At 53.5% G+C, this 23,287-nt stretch overlaps 9 protein-coding genes and 1 non-coding gene across 10 annotated transcripts; 9 read left to right on the top strand and 1 right to left on the bottom strand.

Moving 5' to 3' along the window:
- Window positions 1-271: 271 nt before the first annotated feature.
- On the top strand, window positions 272-1,588 carry SAICODRAFT_44903 (UDP-Glycosyltransferase/glycogen phosphorylase; the record flags this gene model as incomplete). Its single annotated transcript, XM_019168793.1, has 1 exon — window positions 272-1,588. A coding segment is annotated over one exon (1,317 nt), but the record flags the coding sequence as incomplete, so codon positions are not given.
- A 1,448-nt stretch (window positions 1,589-3,036) lies between these two features.
- Window positions 3,037-5,604, top strand: SAICODRAFT_87754 (uncharacterized protein). Its single transcript, XM_019171516.1, has 2 exons — window positions 3,037-3,418; window positions 3,471-5,604. Exons 1-2 carry the CDS (start codon window positions 3,174-3,176, stop codon window positions 5,542-5,544), a joined length of 2,319 nt encoding a protein of 772 aa, XP_019026770.1. The 5' UTR covers window positions 3,037-3,173; the 3' UTR covers window positions 5,545-5,604.
- A 150-nt stretch (window positions 5,605-5,754) lies between these two features.
- Window positions 5,755-6,903, top strand: SAICODRAFT_63671 (malate dehydrogenase, NAD-dependent). The gene is made up of 2 exons (XM_019170008.1): window positions 5,755-5,982; window positions 6,051-6,903. Exons 1-2 carry the CDS (start codon window positions 5,792-5,794, stop codon window positions 6,871-6,873), a joined length of 1,014 nt encoding a protein of 337 aa, XP_019026769.1. The 5' UTR covers window positions 5,755-5,791; the 3' UTR covers window positions 6,874-6,903.
- Window positions 6,904-7,749: 846 nt separating this feature from the next.
- Window positions 7,750-7,992, top strand: SAICODRAFT_33052 (uncharacterized protein; the record flags this gene model as incomplete). Its single annotated transcript, XM_019168257.1, has 1 exon — window positions 7,750-7,992. The coding sequence occupies one exon, from the start codon at window positions 7,750-7,752 to the stop codon at window positions 7,990-7,992; it is 243 nt and encodes an 80-aa protein (XP_019026768.1).
- Window positions 7,993-9,618: 1,626 nt separating this feature from the next.
- On the top strand, window positions 9,619-11,730 carry SAICODRAFT_87747 (uncharacterized protein). Its single transcript, XM_019171515.1, has 2 exons — window positions 9,619-10,839; window positions 10,900-11,730. The coding sequence occupies exons 1-2, from the start codon at window positions 9,634-9,636 to the stop codon at window positions 11,578-11,580; spliced, it is 1,887 nt and encodes a 628-aa protein (XP_019026767.1). The 5' UTR covers window positions 9,619-9,633; the 3' UTR covers window positions 11,581-11,730.
- A 156-nt stretch (window positions 11,731-11,886) lies between these two features.
- Window positions 11,887-14,818, bottom strand: SAICODRAFT_69007 (uncharacterized protein). Its single transcript, XM_019170440.1, has 5 exons — window positions 14,603-14,818; window positions 13,960-14,570; window positions 13,487-13,909; window positions 12,650-13,438; window positions 11,887-12,601 (listed from the first exon to the last, which is right to left on the bottom strand). Exons 1-5 carry the CDS (start codon window positions 14,697-14,699, stop codon window positions 12,137-12,139), a joined length of 2,385 nt encoding a protein of 794 aa, XP_019026766.1. The 5' UTR covers window positions 14,700-14,818; the 3' UTR covers window positions 11,887-12,136.
- Window positions 14,819-15,584: 766 nt separating this feature from the next.
- Window positions 15,585-16,662, top strand: SAICODRAFT_23048 (putative electron transfer flavo protein alpha subunit; the record flags this gene model as incomplete). The annotated part of the gene is made up of 2 exons (XM_019166670.1): window positions 15,585-16,050; window positions 16,106-16,662. 2 exons carry the CDS (start codon window positions 15,585-15,587, stop codon window positions 16,660-16,662), a joined length of 1,023 nt encoding a protein of 340 aa, XP_019026765.1.
- Window positions 16,663-16,861: 199 nt separating this feature from the next.
- Window positions 16,862-17,814, top strand: SAICODRAFT_75467 (translocation protein). Its single transcript, XM_019170979.1, has 2 exons — window positions 16,862-17,083; window positions 17,137-17,814. Exons 1-2 carry the CDS (start codon window positions 16,942-16,944, stop codon window positions 17,745-17,747), a joined length of 753 nt encoding a protein of 250 aa, XP_019026764.1. The 5' UTR covers window positions 16,862-16,941; the 3' UTR covers window positions 17,748-17,814.
- A 2,538-nt stretch (window positions 17,815-20,352) lies between these two features.
- Window positions 20,353-21,323, top strand: SAICODRAFT_28741 (uncharacterized protein). Its single transcript, XM_019167215.1, has one exon. The coding sequence runs from the start codon at window positions 20,410-20,412 to the stop codon at window positions 21,145-21,147; it is 738 nt and encodes a 245-aa protein (XP_019026763.1). The 5' UTR covers window positions 20,353-20,409; the 3' UTR covers window positions 21,148-21,323.
- A 1,057-nt stretch (window positions 21,324-22,380) lies between these two features.
- SAICODRAFT_t26 lies at window positions 22,381-22,453 on the top strand. The gene has a single exon. It is a non-coding gene; the product is annotated as a tRNA-Ala (tRNA).
- Window positions 22,454-23,287: the final 834 nt, after the last annotated feature.

Here is a 23,287-nt window from a genome sequence, read left to right as displayed (position 1 = left end):
GCGCGGTTACAAGATCCTGGGAATTTGCCTTGGTTTGCCGAAGGATAAGTATGAGGAGTTTTCGACGCGGGGAGAGAATAACCCGGCTATGATAGCTGCTTCTGAATACTGGTTTTCGGACTTGGATGCGACGCCGTATGTTATCAAGCTTGATTCTTTTGAGGATCTCGTTGATGGAGCGGGAGAGGCGAATCGTGCTTGTGTCAACTATTTCACGCCGTCTGTGCCGGGGAATATTCCCAAGGTCGGCGTTGACGAGAAGCATAATGAGGTTGAGATTGATGCTGCTGGCAAGTGCCATCTCTTGAATCTTCGCCATTATAAGGAGATCACGCACCCCGATTACTGGAAAGCTTTGTGTGTGTCCTCCGATAAAGTCAAGGAGCGCAAGCTCAGGATCGCTTTCTTCTCCGCCACGCCTCAAGGTGGAGGTGTCGCCTTGATGAGACACGCTGCTATCCGTCTCCTCAAGCTCCTTGGCGTCGACGCACATTGGTACGTCCCCAAGCCTCGCCCCGCCGTCTTCGACATCACCAAACGCAAGTTCCACAACGTCCTCCAGGGTGTTGTCCCCGACAACGAGAAGAGTCGTCTCACCGACAAAGACAAGAAAGTTTGGCTTGACTGGAACAAGGACAATTTTGAGGTCTTGTGGAACGAGGACGATGGCCCCGTCGCACAGTCCGACTTGATCATCATCGATGATCCTCAACTTTGTGGTACCATTCCCATGATGAAAAAGAAGAACCCGAAGGCGAGGATCATCTACCGCAGTCATATCGAGATCAACAACGAGTTGGTCGAGAAGGATGGTTCTCATGCTCAGGAGTGCTGGAACTTCCTTTATCAGTTCATCCAGGAGGCTGATTTGTTCATTTCCCACCCTGTCGCTGGGTTCATCCCACCGAACGTGAGCAAGGACTCCGTTCTTCTCATTCCGGCCTCTACTGATCCCCTCGATGGTTTGAACAAGCCTTTGAGCGCGAGAATGAACGGATACTACCAGACGGTCTTCAACCGTATCTGTGTCGACCAAGGCTCCCCTCGTCTCGGCGAGGGCCGTCCCTACTTCATCCAAGTCGCCCGCTTCGACCCTAGCAAGGGTATCCCAGACTGTATCGACGCCTACAAGCAGTTCCGCGAGAACCTGAAGGAAGCCAACTTTGGCGCCGGCAAACACTCCCCCGAAATCCAGAAAATGACGCCTCAACTTGTGATTTGTGGTCACTCCTCCATCGATGACCCCGATGGTTCGATCGTATTCCAACAAGCCGTGCAACAACTCGAGAAGAAGAAGTACAGAGATGTCGCACCGGATATTTGCGTGGTTAGGTTGAGCTCGAGTGATCAGTTGTTGAATGCGTTGATGAGGGATTCGTTGGCTGCGTTGCAGCTTTCGCATCGTGAGGGATTTGAGATTAAGGTTACGGAGGCTTTGGCAAAGGGCAAGCCGGTCATTTGCTATAAGTCTGGTGGTCTGCCACTCCAGATCGATGATCATAAGACTGGGTTCGTGATTGAGAGGGGCGATGTGGCTTCCGTTGCCAAGGCCATGACGGCTTTGGTCATCAAGGACAGTTACCTGAAGGGCTTCGAGGAGACCATCCTGAACGACCACTATGATCTCTTCAGACAGGAATTCTATACGCCAACGGCAATCACGCACTACCTCTACCTTGCCGACAAGCTCTGCTGGAAAGACGAGGAGACCTTTTCTAAGAGCGGAAAAGGCAAGCGTTCTCTCGAGAAGGACGAGGGCGTTGTCTTGGGTGATGGCTCGACCCTGAAGATGGGCGCGCGTCATTGTAAGGAGTTCTGGGCTGAGGAGTATGGGTTGAAGTTTGAGGAGAAGGGCGAGAAGGCTGCGCCGACAAATTCTTCGAGGATTGCGGAGGCGGATGTGAGGACTGCGGATGCGAATAAGGGTTTGTGTGAGGATAAGGACGGAGGTGAGAAGAAGAAGGAAGCTTTGTTTTAGGCAAGACGGGTCAGATACCTAGGTAGTTATAGCCTATCGTTCTCGAGGATTGGAAGAGTATAATAAGACTGTAAGCTTTTACGTTGCTGACTCCTCACGGTCTTCTGCGGTGAGCGCGCGGACGAGCGTGAAGTTCAGGGTGCAGTTGCTGCAAACGACGTCACCGCGATCGATACGTATCAGAACGTTAGGAGGGCAAGGCAGGACAAGTGGGTTTTTTGGGGAGGTATGGTGTTCACGCTGGCGTGATTCGGGTTGTTTTACAGGTGGTTGAGATGAGCACTTGTATTCGGGGATGGAATACCATCAGAAGCCGGGACGTATGCACGTGCACCAGATGGCCCGGGGGCTGTCAGGACGACGGGACGGGACGGCGGAGGCGTTAAGTTGTTCTAGGGTCACGGCAGAAGAAGCTTACACAAGAGAAGGCGGGTTGGATGGGACGGTAACCGGGTTAGACTTTTCCTTCCTCATGGTGGTGAGTCTCGATCAGTCTGGGTTAACGTCCGCGCCGAAGCTAGCTACTGCTGTGTGCAGACGGAGAAGGCGGGTTGGATGGACGGTAATACCGGTGTGCGCGTCTAACCGAGAGATGAGTTGAGTTGAAAGGAGGAGCCAAGAAAAGTAGAGATGACATTTCGAGCTTTCCTCGAATGAATGCTCTCCGTTACCTTCACTGCTTCCTCCTCGAGGAGTGTGACAGCACGCACGGTTAACTGTACGCACGGCACAGGCCGAGACTAGCGGGGGTTGGACTGCCCGCATTCAGCATCACCTACTTCATCGATCTGCACGCGGCCAGCGTAGGCTCCTGCCATCGCCCGACCTCTTCTCGTATTACTATAGCTGTAGGGTAGCTGTCTTCGAAATACGGATTTACTACCACCCTCGGTCCCTCTTCCATTCTATCGCACATCCAGACTGTCAAACCCGTCAGGGTGTCTCGACCGCGATTATATCACAAGTCCTGCTGTCTTTGCAATCGGCACAAACAGTCAACACCTCCCCGGCCCGCGACTCCTTTTCCCTGATCAGCTCCCTGAGCCGCCCCCGTATATTTAAACGAGGTTTACGCGTTTTGCTCGGTGAACTGCAGCAGCTGCTCCCATCGCTCCAGCTCATCCCTACCGTCCTTCGACTTCAGCCATTGCCCGGTTTTCGGTACCGGTAATCAGTCACTGTCGTTAACCCCACAATGACATACGACGGCTCCCTGCCCTTTGGGCAGTTTCCCGGTGGCAAGGTCATCCCAACCCACTGGAGTGCTGCTCAGATTGTCTATACGATTTTCATGGGTACATTGTTGCTCGCTGCTATTTTGGAGTGGTTCCTCTTTCTGGCTGCATTCATGTACTGTTTCGTCAAGGTCTACCAGAAGGCTGAGACGAGAGGTATCAAGATTATGGCCAGCATCAACATCATCGTTTTCTGTGCTTTGAGGTGGGTTGTATGCGCCCCTTTTGACGTCGACGCGTTGCTAATGTGTTTGCAGAGGTGTCTTCTTGCCGATCACGCTCGTTACGGTTCCTCTTGTTCCTCAGATTCAGCAATATATCCCAGAGCGATTCGTCTGGTTCTGCCAGTGGTTCGCTTTCTGGGCGTTCTCTGGTCTTCTCACCATTCCATGGCTTTTCTGCGTTTACCGTCTCGTCACCACCAATGTCGGCAAGCACCGTCGTATCAAGGAGGTCCTCGATGAGAACACTGCGCCCAAGGTCGTTGTTGTCATGCCTATCTACAACGAGATCCCGCACATCCTCATGCACGCTATTGACTCTGCTGTCGAGGGTGACTACCCCGCGTCTTGTGTGCACATCTTCTGTTCCTTCGATGGTGACGAGGAGAACGAGCTTTACCTCAAGACCCTCGAGTCTTTGGGCGTTCCCTTGAGTTTGGACACGTACCCTATTTCGCTCGATGTCACCTACCGTGGGGCGCGTATCACTGTCTCCCGCTTCCCTCACGGAGGAAAGAGGCATTGTCAGAAGAAGAGTTTCAAGCTTATTGACCGCATTTACGTCGACTACCTCAAGACCAACGACAACTTGTTTATCTTGTTCATCGACTCCGACATTATCCTCGACAAGGTCTGTATCCAGAACTTCATGTACGATATGGAGTTGAAGCCTGGATCTACGAAGGATATGCTTGCCATGACTGGTGTAATTACGTGTACTGCCGACAAGCAATCTCTCATTACGGTTCTTCAGGATGTTGAGTACATTCATGGTCAGCTCTTCGAGCGTTCCGTCGAGTCTGCCTGTGGTGCTGTTACCTGTCTTCCCGGTGCTCTCACTATGCTTCGTTTCTCCGCTTTCCGCAAGATGGCCAAGTACTACTTTGCCGACCAAGCCGAGCACTGTGACGATTTGTTCGATTTTGGAAAGTGTCACTTGGGTGAGGATCGTTGGTTGACCCACTTGTTCATGATTGGTGCCAAAAGACGCTACCAGCTCCAGATGTGTTCCGGTGCTTTCTGCAAAACTGAGGCCGTCTTGACCTTCGAGTCATTGTTGAAGCAGAGGCGTAGGTGGTTCATTGGATATATCACCAACGAGGCTTGTATGCTTACGGATATCCGTTTGTGGAGGAGGTACCCCATTTTGTGTTTGGTGCGTCTCATGCAGAACACCATTCGTACTACCGCTCTTTTGTTCTTCATCTTGGTCTTGTCCGTCATTACGACCAACCAGACCATTGGACAGATTCCCGTTGGTTTCATCGCCTTCTCCTTGGGTCTTAACTGGGCGCTCATGATCTACTTTGGATTGAAATTGAGGAGATTTAAGGCGTGGCTGTACCCGCTTCAGTTCGTCATCTCGCCCGCCTTCAACTGGATTTACATGGTTTACGGTATCTTCACCGCTGGTCAGCGTACTTGGGGTGGACCTCGTGCCGATGCTGCGAAGGCCGATCCTCAGACTACTCCTGCGGAGGCTATTGCACAGGCTGAGGCTACTGGTGATGAATTGAACGTTGTTCCTGAGACTTTCAGGCGTAACACGATTGCTCCTCTTCCTACTCAGCCTGATGACCGTGTTGATGGTATGTTCACGGAGGGTCTGGAGGAGGGCCGTGAGGGCGTCTACGCCGAGAGCGAGTGGAACAACTCTATGGACTCGCTTCCCCACAACAACCAGATCCATGCGGCTCCGGGTGCACGTCGTATGACGCTCCACCCTAACCCCTCGTTCGACTCTATTGCCAGTGGTGATGAGTCCTCGGTTAATCTTCCCCGAAGGGTCGAGTCTATCATGGACGGGAATGAGAGTGACTCATACTCGTTCGAGTTCAAGCACGGACGTACTGAAAGCTCTGGAAGCGAGGGCTCTTTCCGTACTGACGAGCAGTTGGTGCAGCCTGAGCCTGCGTTGACTTCTGGTCAGGACAGGTCATATGCTCGGGGCAAGTCTGCACCAGTTCGCAAGTCTAGGTTGGGAGGCAACGTCGTAAGTGGCGGTGACGAGTTCGTCAGTGACGGCGAGGAAGGCGGAGAAAATATCACGTTGGTGGATCTTGACACTCCGGAAAGGCGTGGGAGGTCTCCCGGTGGAAGGCCCGAGTAGAGGGCAGAAGGACGATTTGCATGGCCATAAAACTTTACTACAAGCACGCACACTACGCAGATATTTTGTTCTTTATCTCTCGTTACTTTTCAGAATCTAATTTTTGTCAAATATCTCACAACCAGTCGGCATCCATCTACCCCTGTGGCTTCACGCGCCGGAGAAGCGGACGCATCACTGGGAATCTCCCGGCCCCAAAAATCCGGACGTCGATTCCAAACCTCCAACCCACACGCATATATCCACGATGTTCACTCTCCGTTCTGTCTCTGCCGCTGGCAAGCGCGCCTTCTCCACCTCCTCCGTCGCCGCCTCCAAGGTTGCCGTCCTCGGTGCCGCCGGTGGTATCGGTCAGCCCCTCTCCCTCCTTCTCCGCTTGAACGAGAAGGTCTCCAACCTTGCGCTCTACGATATCCGTGGCGCTCCCGGAGTTGCTGCGTACGTTACAACTATTCAATGGCACTGTGCCGCTCAATTGCAGTTTGCTAACGGGTTCCGATCTACAGCGATGTCAACCACTGCGACATGAACGGTGAGGTTGCCGGCTTCCTCCCCGAGAACAACGGCCTCAAGGAGACCCTTACCGGTGCCGAGATCGTCGTTATCCCCGCTGGTGTTCCCCGCAAGCCCGGAATGACTCGTGATGACCTCTTCAACACCAACGCTTCCATCGTCCGCGATTTGGCCAAGGCCTGTGCTGAGTTCTGCCCCAAGGCTAAGATCTTGATCATTGCCAACCCCGTCAACTCCACCGTCCCCATCGTTGCCGAGGTCTTCAAGAAGGCTGGTGTCTACGACCCCAAGAAGCTTTTCGGTGTCACCACCCTCGACGTTGTCCGTGCCAACCGCTTCGTCTCCCAGATCCAAGGTTCCGACGCTACCAAGGAGAAGATCACCGTTGTCGGTGGTCACTCCGGTGTCACCATCGTTCCCCTCCTTTCCAAGACCGGCTACGGTATCTCTGGTGAGGCCCGTGACAAGCTCGTCAACCGTATCCAGTTCGGTGGTGACGAGGTCGTCAAGGCCAAGGACGGTGCTGGCTCCGCCACCCTCTCCATGGCCCACGCCGGTGCCAAGATGACCGACGCTTTGTTGAGGGCTGCTGCTGGTGAGCAGGGTGTCGTCGAGCCTACCTTCGTTCAGTCTCCTCTCTTCGCTGATAAGGGATGCGAGTTCTTCTCTTCCAACGTTGAGCTTGGCCCTGAGGGTGTTAAGAAGATCCACGAGTTGGGTCAGATCGACGAGTACGAGCAGAAGCTCATCGATGCCTGCTTGGCTGACTTGCAGAAGAACATCGCCAAGGGTAAGAAGTTCGTTGCTGAGAACTAAGTTTGAGGCGCGAGTGGAGTGTGGGATTATAAAAGATAGTGTGTTTACGGTCGTTTGTGGTGTTTTTGGATTCTTTTTGCTCCCATGATAGCTTAAAATATATCCTCAGTGTACGATACGAACACTCCCTGTACATCATAATGCTCATTGACGACGCAGCTGCAGCGCTATGGCCGGCTAGCTGCTCAGCCTTGACCCCAACAGCGTGACTGATAACATACCGACGGTCGGGTAGGAGAGACTCAAACAGCTCCTCTCCCTCTGAAACCTTCCTCTGCGGTTGGTTGCGAGTGACCAATTAGCGGGCCTGCGAAAAAGTGCTGCCACATCCCGCTGCTGATCATCTAGGCAACGTGTATGCCAAGGGGAATATTGTACACTTCCTCCAACATCGATCGATATGCAAACTCGCGACGGTATTTTTCCGCGAAACGTGCTCGTGCTTGGCAGATACGCTGTCGTACCCCGCTCAACTGATTATGTTCATATTTGACTTGGGGCTCCGCATCTCGTGCACAGGACACGCGTGCGATGATCCAGAGCGCCCGCTTCGTACGCGTTATCGCAACAGCCCATGTTCATTGCCGTCGCTTACCCAATTGACGTTCATGTACCACGTCTCGTAACCGCGAACAGAGACACCTGGGCAATCTCCAGCTCGCCGTGATTGGTATTCCTGAGGTGCAGCTGTGACTCGGATGCGTTAACTTCCGATTGGGGTACCGGTAGTAGTAGTATTGTAAGCCGAGTATTCGTGCGCATTTATCCTGAAAAGAGTTGTAGCAATTACGGCTGTGGCTTCCCTTTCCATCAAGATCCGTCATGATGAGTAGCTATTCAAGACAGCAATCTATAACTCGCTGACATTATCGTAACATGACTCCGGACCGAGCGCGGAATGTCCTGCTTCCAAGCACCTGGCATTTTCTTCGCTTCTTCGTCGAAACGGACCGTAAGAAAAGCGACACAACAACACCCTCGGCATCGCCCAGCCGCCGGAAATCCCACCGACATAATCCACCGACGGCGTCTGCCTTGTCAAGAACTACTTGGCCCTCAGCCCGTACCGTGGTAACCGCTCTCCTCTGTGTCATCTTACCGCCTGACGATTGCAGCTGACCAGACGCTTACGCCGTCGCATACATACCCGCCACGCGAAACACCAAACCTTATCGAAAACCTACGATAAATAGGTCGGCACATCCTGTCTCAAATTTCTTCTCGAGCAACCAACCACCTTTTCAGGGTTTCGAAATCTCCGTTGACCCAGCTGAGGCCAAGGTTTCGAGGCAGCTCCATAGGTACATACGCGTACGGGCTTCTGGTGTTAGCGCAAACCCAACGGCCGCAGACTGCGCAGTCTACGACGGATCTAGTGTCACCAACCTTCTTCACCGCCAAACGAGACAGAGTCCAGACAGTTCAGTCCAGCCCTTCGTCCGCGTCGCTACCCGTCCAAAGACATCGCCAGCTTAACCTTGCCCTGCAGCGAGCAGATCGGTCGCCCCGTCGCAGTGTCAACGGTTCCAACGCAACCCCCACCCCCCCGCTCGAAGCCAGTAGCCACGACGGACGGGAGAGCGCACGTCGCAAGTCCCGAGTTATCCCATCAGGTATCTCGATCCCCGGTGGCGAACTGGTCATGGCCTGACAAGAGCATTTGCTAATCCTTATGCGGCCCCTCGTAGTGTCTTCCCTCGCATAGAACAGTCGACATCGACCAGCGCCGATTACCGATCGAGGGGGAAAACGTGCGCACGACCGACTGCTTAGTCTTGTGTGACCCATTTACCTGACACACGCCGCCCTTGCCTGTACAGCCGCTCTGACACGAGAGACATACGCCGTTGCGACTGCTCCCTGTCCGACCTAACGACAACCTTGCTGTGATCTGTTTGCGAAGAGGAAGAGGTGTGTATGCTTGCTCGGCGCGTCTTTTTGCGCTGCTTCTCGTGGCGGTAATCAGCGAGGAAATCGATCGAGGCTCAAGCGCGACTCGACGTGCTGATGTGCTCGATGTTACATCGCATACAGCCGCTGACATTGCGCGTAGCTGTCATAGAAAGTCTTTCGCAACCTCTCGAGCCTTCAAATCGGGCCTTCAACTGGCTCTACGGTTGTTGCGACAACGCATATATATCAGTCGAACACCGTCGCTATGCCTTCATCAGGTTCGTTTACGCTCAAGGACACCTTATCCGACTGATCACTAACATTCACGGCACAGTCTATCCACCCTCTCCTCAACATCCACCTCAGTCTGGGTACTACCAGCAACCACCCCCGCCGCAATTGGGATACGGTCAGAATCCCTACCCTCCTCCGTCTTACTCCCACGCACCTCCGCAGCAGCAGCACCAGCCAATGCCCGCGTCGCAACCTGCGCCAGAGCTTGACGCGTTACCCATAGTGCTCGGCTTCAGTCCCCACTATGGTCCTCCCGGATCGCACTGCCAGGTCTTCCTATCGGCATTCTCCTCAAACTCCGTCTTCAACATCGTATTCGGAAATCACAGATGCGAAACTACGTTCGAAAGTCGCGGTCCGAAGGGTAACACCCTGATCTGCACGGTCCCACACCAGGACCAAACAGGATGGTCGGCAAGCCGTGTACCTGTCAAGCTCGAAGCATACAGCGACGGAGGATTGATGGGAGAGACGCACGTGGGAGAATGGATGTACTGGTCGCACGCCGGCCAGAATCATTCTCCTGGTCCGAACCCCAGCCACAATCAAGGAATGAATGCACCTCCTCCTCCCATGTCCCAGGGCGGATACGTCCCGCAGCCCTCGAATAGCCATGTGAGGAAGCGGTCCTCACCAGATGATCACGACAGTCATCACAGTCCTCACAAGCGGCCGATAAGTACGCCCGCATACAACATGCAAGGCCCTCCAGGATACCACCAACCACCTGCTCCTTACCCGGACGCCAGGCCTGTCAGCGGCAATCCCGGTGGTAACCCTGCTTCGTACACGTATGGATCATTTGATCAGCCGCAGGGGCAATACGGCGGTGCCTATGGGCAGGATACCGCGCCACGGAACCCCAATCCCTACCAGAGTGGACCACCGCCTCCTGCTTCTGCTCCTGCCCCTGGACCTCCGCCATTTGCCGGAAATGAGCTCGCTGCACCTCCTTCAAATTCCGGTGCTGCGTGGAGCAGCTCGTCGCCGGTTCCGCCTAACGGCATGAATTACTACCCGCAGGCAGCGTATTCTCAGGCGCCTATGCACCCCCTTCAACGTCCCCCACCCCCTCCTATGCCTCAGTTCTCGAATGGATTGAACCCTGGTATGGATCCCTTTGGAGGTCAAGGAGGCGGTGAGGACGAGCCTGCGCCCGTTCTGTTCCGTACCTCAACCCTTTCATCGAAAGGCCAGATGCCTTTGTCGGCGAGCACCGCGAGTGCTTTGCCCCCGCCTCCCGCGCCTGGGGCGAACAGCAACAACCCTACTGACCCCAATGCGCCCGGATGGGTTTACCAAGGCAACAAGGCTACGCTCAAGATCATCGGTGAACTTGATGATATGGGATCCAACTGGTTACCGGAGGAATGGGCTACCCGTAGACGACTGGTCCAGTTTTGGCGTCAGCAGAAGGGCAACACGATTAACTGTACGTTCAGGCCTGTTCTTCCAGCGAACCGTGTACCGAACAGTATCTGTGTGAGCTGTATCTGGTGGGAGGAGAAGCAGGATTGCTTCGTGACCAGTGTTGACTGTATCTACCTCCTTGAGGCTTTAGTTGGAGTGCGTTTCACGGTGGAGGAGAAGAACCGTATTAGACGTAACCTGGAAGGATTCAGGCCCTTGACTGTCTCCAAGACCAAGCCGGAGAGCGAGGAGTTCTTCAAGCTTATCATGGGCTTTCCTAACCCGAAGCCGAGAAACATTGAGAAGGATGTCAAGGTCTTCCCTTGGAGAATACTCGGTGGTGCTTTGAAGAAGATTATTGGGAAATATGTAAGTCATTTATTCCCGTTATCAAAATGTGATCATGCTGATGCTGATGCTGATGAACAGACTATCCAATCGGCGAGCTACGAGGGGCAGGAAGGGGTTACACCGGCGCCCCAACAGGCCACCCCTCCTGCTGCCTACAACAACTCTCAGCACGGACCTCCTGCCCCGCCACAGCAGCAGCCTTTCGATGGACAACCCCAGTATCAACCAGGTCCATCACCGAACATGCAGCAGCAGCACGGTTCTGCTCCGCAATCTAGCCAGGCTGGTGACAATGACAGCGCACACAGCGTACACAGTGGGCATAAGTCTAGCAGTACTTCGCGTCCGCAGTCGCAGGCTCATTACTCGCCTCAGCAGGCGAGGCAGCCGCCACCGAAGCTTCAACTGGAGATGCCTCCGCCTAGCAATAACGCTCCGCCGGCGGTACAGCCTTCTGCTTCTACCCTTCCCCATCCACAGCCGAGTGGACAAGGTAACCAGTTGCCCGTTCCTGGAGGAAATATGTCCACGCTCCCGTCGCCAAACACTTACAGGCTGCCATTCCCTGCGCCTATTGGCGCCCCTGGTGCTGCGCGTGGTAGCTTTGACTTCTCTGAGTTTTTTTCACAGAGTCCGGCGACTGCGAATCCGCATGGGCAAGGTTTGGGAATGTCAGGAATGCCTCCGCCGACGAGTGCCTCGGAGAATGATGGTACGAGTAACGTAAGGGATGATGGTCCGGCAAAGCAGGAGGGATGAGAGACTGGCGTTAATGTATGTGTATGCTGAGGTGTAAGACGATACACAGGAGTGTATACTTGTTTTGGTTTTGCTATTGATTCATACTTCGGCGGTGAGGCGGACCGGATGGCTAAGACACGGAGGTCATCGGATAACACATGGACTAAGATTCTACTTCGTTGGTTTGGCTCTGGTTTTATCTGTTATGCTTCCATTTTTCGTATTACTATTTTTAATGAACGTATGTTTTTATCGTGAGATGTGTTTCGGATCTTATTTGGCCGAGTCAAGACAAGAGTCTGTTTCACACGGCTGCGACGGATTCGGAGGTACGAATTTCGCGACGCAAATCAGACAGTTCAGCTCAAGACAAGACCGTAACCACGAAGGTAGCTTCTGCAAGAAAAGAAACCTTCAATATTAAACGAGAGACAGATGAAGGGTATCGTCATGATCCCGGGCCGTTCTCAGGGATTCATGGTATCTAGCAAAACATCAAAACTCGCTCCAAGATGCAAAATATACTCCCACCCATATTATAGCCCAACACCTCACTTCCTATATTAATATTTCCTCAGTAGTCAACATCACGGTTTCTCCAGGTCTCCTTGCCAGACGCCGGGGGATAGAGCCCAACCTGCGCTGCACTCGCAACAGACCTCATCTTCCTCTTCATGTTGTTCGACATTGGGAATTCCTGTTCCTGGCCTGCCAAATGACCCGAGACGTGGAAGAGCTTGGGACGGTATTCTTCGATGTGATCCATGACAGACGAGTTCCTGAACTTCTCGACGAGACAGTCCTTCCCTTGGATGTTTGCGTAAGTGATCTCGCAGCGCTTCTCGGAGTGAAAGCGGTTCCACTTGGTTCCCAGGCGATGTTCCGCAAAGTGAAGGATGTGCATGGGGTCGGTGAAGTTGACGAACGCATAGCCAACGTTGCATCTGTTCTGAAAGTCCATACGAAGGTACAAGAAGTCGTACGCGCCTTTGAAGGAGAAAGAGTCGTTGATATACTCTTGCAACATAGTGGAGGTATACTGTAAGTGCGTCAGTGATGAATCTTGATCTCCTCAACTGGCCATTACCTTGTTCGGAACGTTCTTGATCATAATCGTCGTGCGCATATCCGCTCCGTTCGCAATCCTGTCGAGATTGACCTTGTTCTTCTCATGAAACGGTTGACCAAAGCCTGAATCAATGCCAGGCGACATAAGTGGACTCGGCATTGGGACATCGTCATAGCTCTGACCGTACCCAATCGCGGCGCCGTCATAAGTAACAGAGCGAGCCATATCCGCAGCACGAAGAGAGCCGCGGAAACGTGTGGTTGTCGGTGAGATACCCTCATCATCCAGATAATGACGGCTCTGCGGAGACCCATGAACGAAGAAGTCTGTGGCCTCAAAACGCTCGCTCAACGGCGTACCGATACCAGAACCGATGCTACGCTCACGCTCACGCTCACGACGCCAGCGTCCGGGAATGAGCGCGGGACTGGATGGTTCGAACGATGAAGCATAGGGCGAAAGAGGAACACGACGCTCAGGCCCGATACTGCGAGGCGACAAAGGCTCCACCTCCATCATAAGCTTGCTGCGAACGCGGTTGAGTCTGCGAGGCTGAGACGGAAGAGTACCAGTCGAACCGCGGCGGACCTCAAGGTAATCAGCAGAAGGATGGAGAGGAGAGAGCGGTGAACGAGGTTGACGCTGCTCACACCAACTCTCGAAACCGCTGAGGTGGGGATGACTCCCACGACGAGGCTGGGGCTCGAATATCTTGCCTTCGTCCTGCGTGCGGCGTAAGACATTCGAAACGGCTCTCCAACTGCTGACATCGTCGCCTTCATGGTAAACAACACTGAGGAAGAAGCCCTGTATGACAGAATTAGTCCTGTATCAACCAGATGAACTCAAACATACCTCAACGACGCGATCGTGCAACGCCTTCAATGCTTCCTCTGCATCCCTACAATCAAAATACTCACAAATAAAAACTTGCCCACGGCCCGCTCCAGCAGACCTGAACGATCGTAGATCACCATAGTTGGACAAGATGTCCTGCAACAACTTCACAGGGATCTCCTTGTCGTCGTGATGGAAGGCCGAGATGGTGATTTCACCTTCGTTCTCGGAGATGAGAGGCATTTCTGAGTCTTGGTGGGTGAGAGCGACAACAGCGGCCCTGGAGCAGAACCTCGCGTCGAGACGACGATCGTTGAAGTAGCGTTGGTGACGGAGCCTCTTCAAGGTACTGATAGCGTCCCTCAAGTCGTGGAAGGCAGCGATGATAGTACCATCAACACGCAAGTCTTTCACGACGATACCCTGAAGTGAACCAAGCGACTGTAAGACCGAATTAGTAGCTGAACTCATTCCATTCTTCCCGGTCTCACCTCAAACATCTCTTTCAACGCCCACAACTCCGCCGTCTTCGGCAAATTCCCAACTTGCAAATACCTACTCGGCGTAGCCCCCCACTTCCCTCCCAACCCACCTTCATACCCATTCGAGCTCAAACTAGGACTCATACTGACCGCATTAGAGCCCCCAGCCTCCACAGTACGATACGCAAACAAATCCGTCGAGTTATGCGCAGTGTGCAAAAGACCATGGTCAGAGATCGACGCCTGCTCGAGCGTGGTGGCCAAGTAATGACGAGCCATCGCGGCACGGGGGGAGGTGGTTTGATGACGGCGGTCAACGTCATCGGTGTAGATACTCGCGATATTGGCTGGACGCTGGAGACGACGAGTCGAGTTTGAGCTTGGGCTGGAGGGGGAGATAGGGGATGTCGAGAGGAGTTGTTCGTCGAGACCGTGGGTACGACCAGAAGGAGAAGTATACCCGATACGAGTCCACTCAACGCCAGGCGTGTTCGGAGACGAAGAACGTTCGATATTCTCACCCTCCTCATTCCAGACCTGAAAGTCGCCGAGACCGGATCCGGTGTTGCTCTCCTTCGTGGCAGGCAAGTCGTATCGGCCAAAGAAGGTTTGCTGGGCGTCTCAGGGGTAGAAGGTTGAGAGAGGGGCGTACGGTTGAATGGCTCGCGTGTCTTGTGCGGAGGAGAGGGAAAGAAGGTTTGTTGAGTAAATATACCCGGAGTGACCGGGAGTTCGTCAAAGATATTCATCGTGAAGACGTTGAACAAGAAGAAGGGGTGTTAAGGACGTCAAGGAGTCGATAGGTGTATGTACAAAACAGAAAATAGTTCGAGAGATGGTGGTGGAGAGAGCGCAGAACCAATGGCGGAGACGGTGACGAGACGTAAGAGTCCACAGACCAAAAGGTTGAGGAAGATGGAGGAAGAGGAAGCACGACAAGCTTTATAGAAAGGAGGAAGCCACCGACGATAGAGTTGACCCCTTTCACTATCGGTATTCGAGACCGGAAGAAGTGATCCGTCCGAGTCAGGAGGTGTAGTTAAAGGGACGCTCCAGTCGTTTGTCACTCTCCCGACGTTGGAACATGAGGAATGATCGATGGTACACCATCCAATCGAACTTCTATGGATAGAACAGGGTTTCGGTTGAGTGGGCTAAGTTGCGTCTGCTGACTTTGAAGTTCATTCAACTGGATATACCCCCATGGGAAAAGGGTGTTCCGGGCGAGGCTCGTGGGTTAACGTCTGCGATAAATAGTCACCACGCACGACTCGTATCTCGATTGTATCGGCCGATAATATCTCGATTGAAAGGCATGGCGAGAACGCGTTTCCCATGCTGGTTATATCTGACGGGCCCGGTATCGATAACGAGCAGCTGGGGTCCGTGCACCATGACCTTCCAATGCATATGACAACGAGAAAGAGAAAGAGAAAACGGGTCGGTAATGCTTGCTAGAAGGGGATCTCACTCACTTCATCAACACTCACGTGAGGTGATCATTCACATCTTCAGTCACCCCGCTTCATCATCCAGGCACGTGCATCGAGCCTCGGAATATCCAGGTAGGAGGCAACTACCTCCACACTCCCCCTCCATCCCAACGTCATCTACCCAAAAGGCTCCAGCCAGCAATGTTGGCCCTTCGCTCAGCCGGCCTCCGTGCCTCCATTCACTGCTTCCGCCTCACTGCCTCCTCCCGCCTCCTCAGCACCCTCGCAATCCTCGAACACCGTCAAGGAAAATGGAACGCAAACTCCCTCTCAGCACTCACCGCCGCAACCCAGCTCGGCTCTGGTGTGACCGCATTCATCGCCGGTTCCGACGCCGCCAAGATGGGTGCCGAGGCTGCCAAGTTCAAGGGTGTCGAGAAGGTTTTGACGGTGGAGAATGAAGAATACGATAAGGGATTGCCAGAGAACTTTGCGCCGCTGGTGGTGGAGAATGTCAAGGAGGGTGGCTTTACACATGTTATTGCTGCGCATACTGCGTTTGGGAAGAACACTATGCCACGAGTGGCGGCGTTGTTGGATGTTGGGCAGGTGTCTGATATTGTGGGCGTTGAGAGCGAGGACACTTTCCGCAGACCAATCTACGCAGGTTTGTGATACTCTGATCGCTGTTTTCGTACACGGGCTAACGCAGAGCTTCACAGGAAACGCGATTGCTACCATCAAGTCTCTCGACTCTTTCAAGGTCATCACCGTCCGTCCCTCCGCCTTCGACCCCGCTGGCCCACCAGCAGAATCCAACGCAGCCCCCATCGAATCCGGCAAAGACCCCAAAACAACCTCCCAAACCGCCTGGGTTTCCGAACAAATCTCCACCTCCGCCCGTCCCGACCTCGGTTCCGCAGCACGCGTCGTCTCCGGCGGTCGCGGTCTAAAAGACAAAGAGAACTTTGACAAAGTCATCACCCCTCTCGCTGATGCCCTCGGTGCCGCTATCGGTGCGTCCCGTGCTGCTGTCGATGCTGGGTATGCAGACAACGCGTTGCAGGTTGGACAGACTGGAAAAATCGTCGCGCCGGAGTTGTATGTCGCTGTCGGAATCTCAGGAGCGATTCAACATCTGGCGGGTATGAAGGATAGTAAGACGATTGTTGCGATCAACAAGGATGCGGATGCGCCTATTTTCCAGGTTGCTGATATTGGGTTGGTTGGGGATTTGTTTACTACTGTGCCGGAGTTGACGGAGAAGATTAAGCAGTGAAGGATGCGAGAGGAGAGAGGAGAGGATGATGATATGATAATACAATTGGAAGCTTGAAGCATTTGAGAGCTCCCGCGATATTTCAAGATCGCTGCCCATCTACTGTCCGAATATAGCAATTTCGATGCAGGACGCCTGGCGGTGAAACATGACGCGCAGCAAGGGTTGCGGTAGCAGCCACGTCGCTCACCGGGATCAATCGAGCTCGAAGAGCAACTGACCATCGTCCTCGACGAGTTACGAACGGATCGATCATCATCGCCTTGAACATCGAGCACCATGTCCGGTCCTCCTCCGCAAGCACAGGCTCCTCAGCCGCCGACGCCAGAAGCGTTGGCCGTCCACGACTTTTTGCGACACAAGAAGGAATTGAAGAATCGTACTGGTATCCTCAATGGGAAGAGACATGAGTATTTCAAGGGTATTTCTTCATTAAGCTTCTTCCTTGTGTTATGGAAGACTGATGATTTGCAGGAAAACACGCTTTCGCACTCCTCCAATCCCCCGCATACCAAAAAGCACAAAAGAAGAAGGGTTCGAACCTCCCCGAAATCAACAACCGTGATCAAGCTGCCGAGGCACTGAGATTGCTGCCTCTCCACCTGATCGCACTCCGTGTCGACAAATTCGCGGACCCGCACGCGGGCCACGGCCACGGCGCCGCAGAGAAGAAAAAGAAGCGGAAGAAGGGTGACTCAAGAACCCTCTCCATCATCCGCGAACAAGAAATCTCCGAGGACCACCATTACGCCTGGATCCGCGAAGGCCCACAAACCATGGCGATCCTCGGCTCAGTCCTCCTCGTCCTCGTCATCCTCGCCGGTGTCATGTTCCCACTATGGCCACCCACGATGAGGTTGGGCGTGTGGTATCTGTCTATGGCGATGTTGGGCGTGATTGGGTTGTTTATCGTGTTGGCGATTGTGAGGTTGGTGTTGTTTGTTGTTACGATGGTTGTTGCGAGTCCTGGGTTGTGGTTGTTTCCGAATTTGTTTGAAGATGTTGGGTTTTTTGAGTCGTTTGTGCCGGTTTGGGGATGGGAGAAGGTATGTCTACAGAGTCCTACGTTGGTTGGGTTGTACTAACTCTGCAATATAGCCAAAGAAGGTCATGGGAAAGAAGAAGGCCGCTGTTACTCCTGGTGAGCAGAAGGCTGCAGTCACAGAGTCAAAGTCCATGTCGGCAAATGCTGCTCCAGTGAACACGGCTGCCAAGAAGAACATGCAGCCGAGGTTTGAGGAGGTTGAAGAGTAGTTTATCCGTGAGCCTCCATCGGCAAAGGAAGCAGCGGAGAAACTGGGGTGCTGTCAAAGGTCTTACCAAATTGCATTTCTTACCTGTCAAGGGTCCATCTCGGTCGTCCACACGTGTGCCGTACGTTCCATTCATCTCCATGTTTCTAGCCGTCGTATCGAAAGCGCATCGACGATTGAGTGCTCATGACTGTCCCCGGTGGACCGCTACCCGGTCTCGACCTTTGTAGATGCTTCATTGGATCCCAAAGCTTTGTTTCTAGCTTTCATTCTTTCATATGGTAAATTATCGGAGCCGTGCTCCGCGTGGGCATCCTTTGTGCGGGTGGCCAGCCCTGCCCAACGTCTCGATGCGCGCGCAGCGACTGCTGCAAAGGCCGACGGAGCGCGATGAGAGATTCTTGGCATGGGATCTGACCGGTAAACGGCCGATCCGGAAGCTCCACGGTGTTCGATTGACGCGGTCGGTTACTCGGCCTCGAAGCTTAATCCCCTGTTCGTATCTCTGCGGTGCGACTTCCTTTTCCAGTGCGGCGGTGGAGGGCAACGGTCGTCTTAAGCTTGCAGGAGTCTCGGCCTGTTTCGTGCGCGCAGTTTCCGGCGATCGGATTCACAGCGACAAAGCCCAAGGCAAGTACGCCGCTGCGCTCGCACAAGCTCGAAGCCTGGTAATTCACAGACATTAAAGCCACTTGCTCCATACTTCCTCGTCCATCTTCCAGCTGTAATATATATCCATCGCCGGGCCGCCAGCATCACCGGCCTTCCAACTCTGCAACTTCTACGCTCGGACCCCTCTCGCAGCTCGTCGGGCGCTTACTTCCAGAGTACATACGGCAAGCTTACGAAGTCTGTGCGCGTTTTCCCCGGAAAAGGCACAGTGTAACGGCTAGGACGTGCCATACACAGCAAGCAACCTCAAAAGCGTGAACAGCTGGATCAACCAACAGCTGGAAGCGTACCCTTGCAGAACAGTACACGTGCGCCATCTCCTTCGATCTCTACTCTCCTCGTCGAATAAGCTCAACCCACGCGTCAAGTACCTTCTCGAGTCTCGCACGACAACCACAAACAACCCTTGCCACTCGCTGACAGACTTTCTCACCATCTTCGCTGGAGCTTTCTACGGCTCTTCAGCTGCTTGATCAGCTCAGCTCAACAAATATCGGTCTGACCCAGCTGCGGTATAAGCAAGCGATCTGCGGTCATGGACGCCGACGCACCACGGAACAACCGTCTGTCGATGCTTTCGATAACCTCGAACGACAACAACCACAACAGATACTCTACATCTTCGAACTCTTCGAATGATGGATCACAAGCTGGTCGGCGACCATCATCGAGATTCTCCTTTGGCGGTTCGAAGACGAGTTCGAATAAGCGAGGATCAGTCGCTTCGCACCGCAAGTCGCTACTCAACTTTATGTCAAAGATCGGTAGCAGCAGACGAGGCAGCAAGGCGGTCGGCATGGACGAACAACACAACAGCAGAGCAAGTATGCGACAGAACTCTGTCTTCGGTCTCGGTCCGAATGTCGCAGTGCAGCTAGCCAGTCCGACCGAGGCGACATTCTACCCAGAACGACCTTCGCTAGGCAACTTGGCCACGATTAACTCGGACGCGGAGAGCCTGGCGTCACGAGGCAGGAAATCGGCCATGGGAGAAGCAGCAACTCAGCGCACCTTCGCACCATCGCCGTCAAGATCACTTTCACTACCGGCGCACTCGCCCCTCCTTTCAACCAACTCGCGCATGTCCAGCCCGATTCCAACAGCATGGAACAGAAAGATGCCAATAATGGTCGCCAAAGAACGTGCGATTCTCTACACCGAACTGCCAACACTCCTTGCAGGCCAGTCAACAAAGAGCTTCCTCTCTATCGGTGCCCAGAGGAAGCCTTCTGGATGGGGCAGGAGATTATATATCTTGACTCCGGGAACGCTGTTGAGATACCAACCAGCGCTCGAAGAGGAGGATGAAGAGAACCGTACCCCGGACCAGGTGTTGGGCATTACGGAGTCTACCATCTGCCACGTCTCAGACGCCATTCAAGGATCGAAATGGACACTAAAGGTCGCACCAGGAGGAGGTGCGGAGCCTTGGTACTTGGTTATGGAGAATACAGATGATTTGATGAAGTGGATGAACGCAGTCAGGGAGCAGATCCGGGTCGCAAAGGAGGGCGACAAGGACAGTGTTCGCAGCGCAACACTCGCTGCGCTCGAAGGCGGAGCTACTCAGCACAAGGATAGTGGGATTACTGTGAGCACGCCGGGCACAGAGGAGGAGGTTACGGCACTGCAGGCTCCATCAAAGGCATCGAAGAAGACTCGGACGGCGGGTGGTGATGGTGATGGCATGCACAACGTCCGTATCGCGCTGGATGCCTTCCAGATCAGCAAGCCTGAAGTCGACGGGGTGGACACCATCACGAGCAGCCAGCTCCCGTTCTCTGTGCACCCAGATGAGCAACCGGCTGGTGCATGGTCCGCGATGGCGAGCCCGACTGATACCACCTTCGGCCCAAACTCGGGCTTCGACTTTCAGTTGAACGCTATGGGGGCGGTGGACTCGGTTCTTGCTGCCCCTTTGCCCCTGCCTACGCACGGGTTCTTCGCAGCGGCTGAAGTTAGAAGACTTAGCACTCCTGATACGAGGAGATTGAGTGTCATCTCGACTGGAACTGCCGTCTCCAGTGCGAGCTCGGTCAAGAGCGCGAACACCGGAACATTTGGGAACTACACAACAAAGGGCGACGGCAACACGAGCACTCCGCCTACGCACCGCGGTCTTAGGCACAAGACAAGCATGCAGGCCCTGCCCGAGCAGAAGCCTATGCCAACGGCGACGACACTGCCAGCACTCCCTGCAGTGCCTTTGAGCCTGAACCCCAGCGTCGCTGGCTCAAATAAGCGTAAATCAAAGAACGCAAGCCGCGCGCCGTCTTCGGCATCGACGAGCCGCGTTCCCCTCCCACGCCAACATTCCAACGAAGGACGACGCGAGAGACCAGTTTCCTGGGTTTCCGTGACGAGCGACTCATCCGGTACCGGTTCCGGTCGCCGTCCAAGTTCGTGGTTTGTGAACAACAATGGAATGACGCCGTTGCCGCCTGGTGTGCAGCTTGACAGAAGAGGGAGTATATTGGGTGCGCCGACGCCGCCGCCGGTTGGGCCGTTACCGCCTCCCCCTCCAAGTAAGATGAGAACTGTTGAGAGCAGAGAAGAGTAGAGAATGATAGTATACACAAGATATATACGATGAAGATGTGGGAAGGGTAGGGTATTGGTAATTCTGGCATTAGTAAGGACACTGGACATGGCGCGATTTTCTTACATATAGGGTATACTTCTTAGTATCAGCTGATCAGTGAATAATAAGAGAAAGAGAGGATACGATTGAACTACTAGTTGTTTCGTTCCAATATTAGGCTTAGACCGTGTGCTTTTCGTTCGCCTTCATGGTTCTTATAACGCCATGTCGTCCTGAAAACCACGCAGGATTGCCATTATACTGTACCAGTCGGATAAGTTGAGAGAACGATACAGGATGGGGCTTCGTTCGAGGAAAGACGTGTTTCTTGCGCTTGAGATGTTTGACATCCTCCGACCTCATCTAGGGAGAAGTCCAAAGTAATTGGAAATAATGGATGTTAAAGTCCTAATTGTTTCTCTGCCAGATACGGCCATACCATGATGAAAGCACAGGATCCCGTCCGATCTCCTAAGTTAAGCATCATAGGGCCCAGTCAGTACTAGCGTGGGAGACCAGCTGGGAATACTCGGGTGCTGTATCTTTTTCTCGTGCTTAATATTGCTTCTGGTCAAGTCGTCAGGATGTGGTGAACAATAGTTCCATGAGTCGTAATCAAATGACAAGAATCGAAGAACGATGCAAAAGCGCATCACAACTGTACAGACTCACTCGGTGACCCACAGAACCACCGCGAGCCTGTTCTACTAGGCTTTGGAGAATATCGACATCCATCATATTTGCGAGTCTAGCAGTGGCCACCACGAAACTTATTACATACCAATACGGCTGTGGCCGTTTGCTTGAACACGTTCACCTCCCGGGTAGCGCCGCAAGCGAAAGAAAGCCTTCTCAAATTGGCGTATACTCGATTTTGACCAAGTACGGATATGTACAAGAGAGAGCCCGACAAGTGCGCACAGGAAAGATCGCCCTACGTTGCAACATACGTATAGGGCAACGGAAGAGGCTGTGACTGTCGTCTGAGATTATCATAAAATCCTGTACCGGGTGCTTTCCCACGGTTCACGGGAGCGCGCCGGGGCTAGTGTACGCCATGCAAATTTGCGAAAAGTGCTGAAACCAGCGACCGACAAGCCTCCTTTACGAATGGCGAGGATGGAAGGATGGGGCCAGCCTAAGAACACGATTCGCATAGAGACGTATTTTGTTTTTATGTATTTTTGCGAACTCATCCCCATCCATCCATTCGGGGATGTAGCTCATCTGGTAGAGCGCTCGCTTAGCATGCGAGAGGTACTGGGTTCGACTCCCAGCTTCTCCACACCTTTTTGTTGTGTTTTATGGGGTTTACTCTCCTTTTCTGCTTCATTTCTCTGGCATCAGATGCCCGAATCCATGCGCATCACTTGCAACTCGCAGTACATCGCCATGATTCTCTACGCCGTCGTGAGATTAACATCTCCGTACCGTTGCGCTTGGAATTCCATTGGCCTCGACGTTCGTGACGATATCGTTGCTGTGCCCGAGCAACCGCTCTCAACGTGTTTGAAAGGCGTTGCAAGCGTGACGAACTGGCGCCAGCTCATAGGGCCTAGAGAGCCGTTCTAGCTTGTCCGGGTTTTCTTCGCGTTTGCGATAAGTTGTCTAGGATCAGAAGATGTCCTTAAGGTCAGGATGATCCGCGCAGCTCAACCATATTCGCACGCTTCGCTCCTTCTTCGAGCACTCTCCAGCTAAAGTGAGTGAGTGTTGACATTATCGGAACGCTCAAGTCGAGTTACACTTGTCGACTGAAAACCTGCTTGTTTGAGTACCGGGGATGCCGCACTGCCTAATGACCGTTCGAGGTGGTCCCTCTCCGTCATCCACACGCCATGTTGCCGCCTGTCATGGGTTTTACAGTCCATCCCTAAGCATCATGACCACCACCCTCGGTCCACCAGCCTCCGTTACCCTTGATCACCATCCTCACCACCCACGTCCACCTATCGCCACGCCTCACCACCCACGAACATGTTGATCGATATCCTGGCCGATACCCTCGCACTCATCGACGGGCGTCGGCTGAGAGAACCTGGACCCAAGGTTAACCGCATCATGGCAAGTTCCTGTTTCTGTTCAGAAAGCTACACCGGGTGAAGCAGCTCTAACGAGA

The sequence above is a fragment of the Saitoella complicata genome (assembly GCF_001661265.1).
Source record: "Saitoella complicata NRRL Y-17804 unplaced genomic scaffold SAICOscaffold_2, whole genome shotgun sequence".
Lineage (NCBI taxonomy): Eukaryota > Fungi > Ascomycota > Saitoellomycetes > Saitoellales > Saitoellaceae > Saitoella > Saitoella complicata.
This window is presented reverse-complemented; position numbering and strand designations above follow the sequence as displayed.

Coding starts and splice junctions, on each gene's coding strand:
- SAICODRAFT_63671 (XM_019170008.1), top strand. CDS start 5,792: ATGTTCACTCTCCGTTCTGTCTCTGCCGCTGGCAAGCGCGCCTTCTCC. Junction 5,983..6,050: donor GGCGCTCCCGGAGTTGCTGC/GTACGTTACAAC, acceptor TCCGATCTACAG/CGATGTCAACCACTGCGACA.
- SAICODRAFT_28741 (XM_019167215.1), top strand. CDS start 20,410: ATGGCGAGCCCGACTGATACCACCTTCGGCCCAAACTCGGGCTTCGAC.
- SAICODRAFT_87747 (XM_019171515.1), top strand. CDS start 9,634: ATGTCCCAGGGCGGATACGTCCCGCAGCCCTCGAATAGCCATGTGAGG. Junction 10,840..10,899: donor AGAAGATTATTGGGAAATAT/GTAAGTCATTTA, acceptor GCTGATGAACAG/ACTATCCAATCGGCGAGCTA.
- SAICODRAFT_87754 (XM_019171516.1), top strand. CDS start 3,174: ATGACATACGACGGCTCCCTGCCCTTTGGGCAGTTTCCCGGTGGCAAG. Junction 3,419..3,470: donor ATCGTTTTCTGTGCTTTGAG/GTGGGTTGTATG, acceptor ATGTGTTTGCAG/AGGTGTCTTCTTGCCGATCA.
- SAICODRAFT_75467 (XM_019170979.1), top strand. CDS start 16,942: ATGTCCGGTCCTCCTCCGCAAGCACAGGCTCCTCAGCCGCCGACGCCA. Junction 17,084..17,136: donor GAGACATGAGTATTTCAAGG/GTATTTCTTCAT, acceptor GATGATTTGCAG/GAAAACACGCTTTCGCACTC.
- SAICODRAFT_69007 (XM_019170440.1), bottom strand. CDS start 14,699: ATGAATATCTTTGACGAACTCCCGGTCACTCCGGGTATATTTACTCAA. Junction 14,571..14,602: donor GACACGCGAGCCATTCAACC/GTACGCCCCTCT, acceptor TCTACCCCTGAG/ACGCCCAGCAAACCTTCTTT. Junction 13,439..13,486: donor TGCACGATCGCGTCGTTGAG/GTATGTTTGAGT, acceptor TCTGTCATACAG/GGCTTCTTCCTCAGTGTTGT.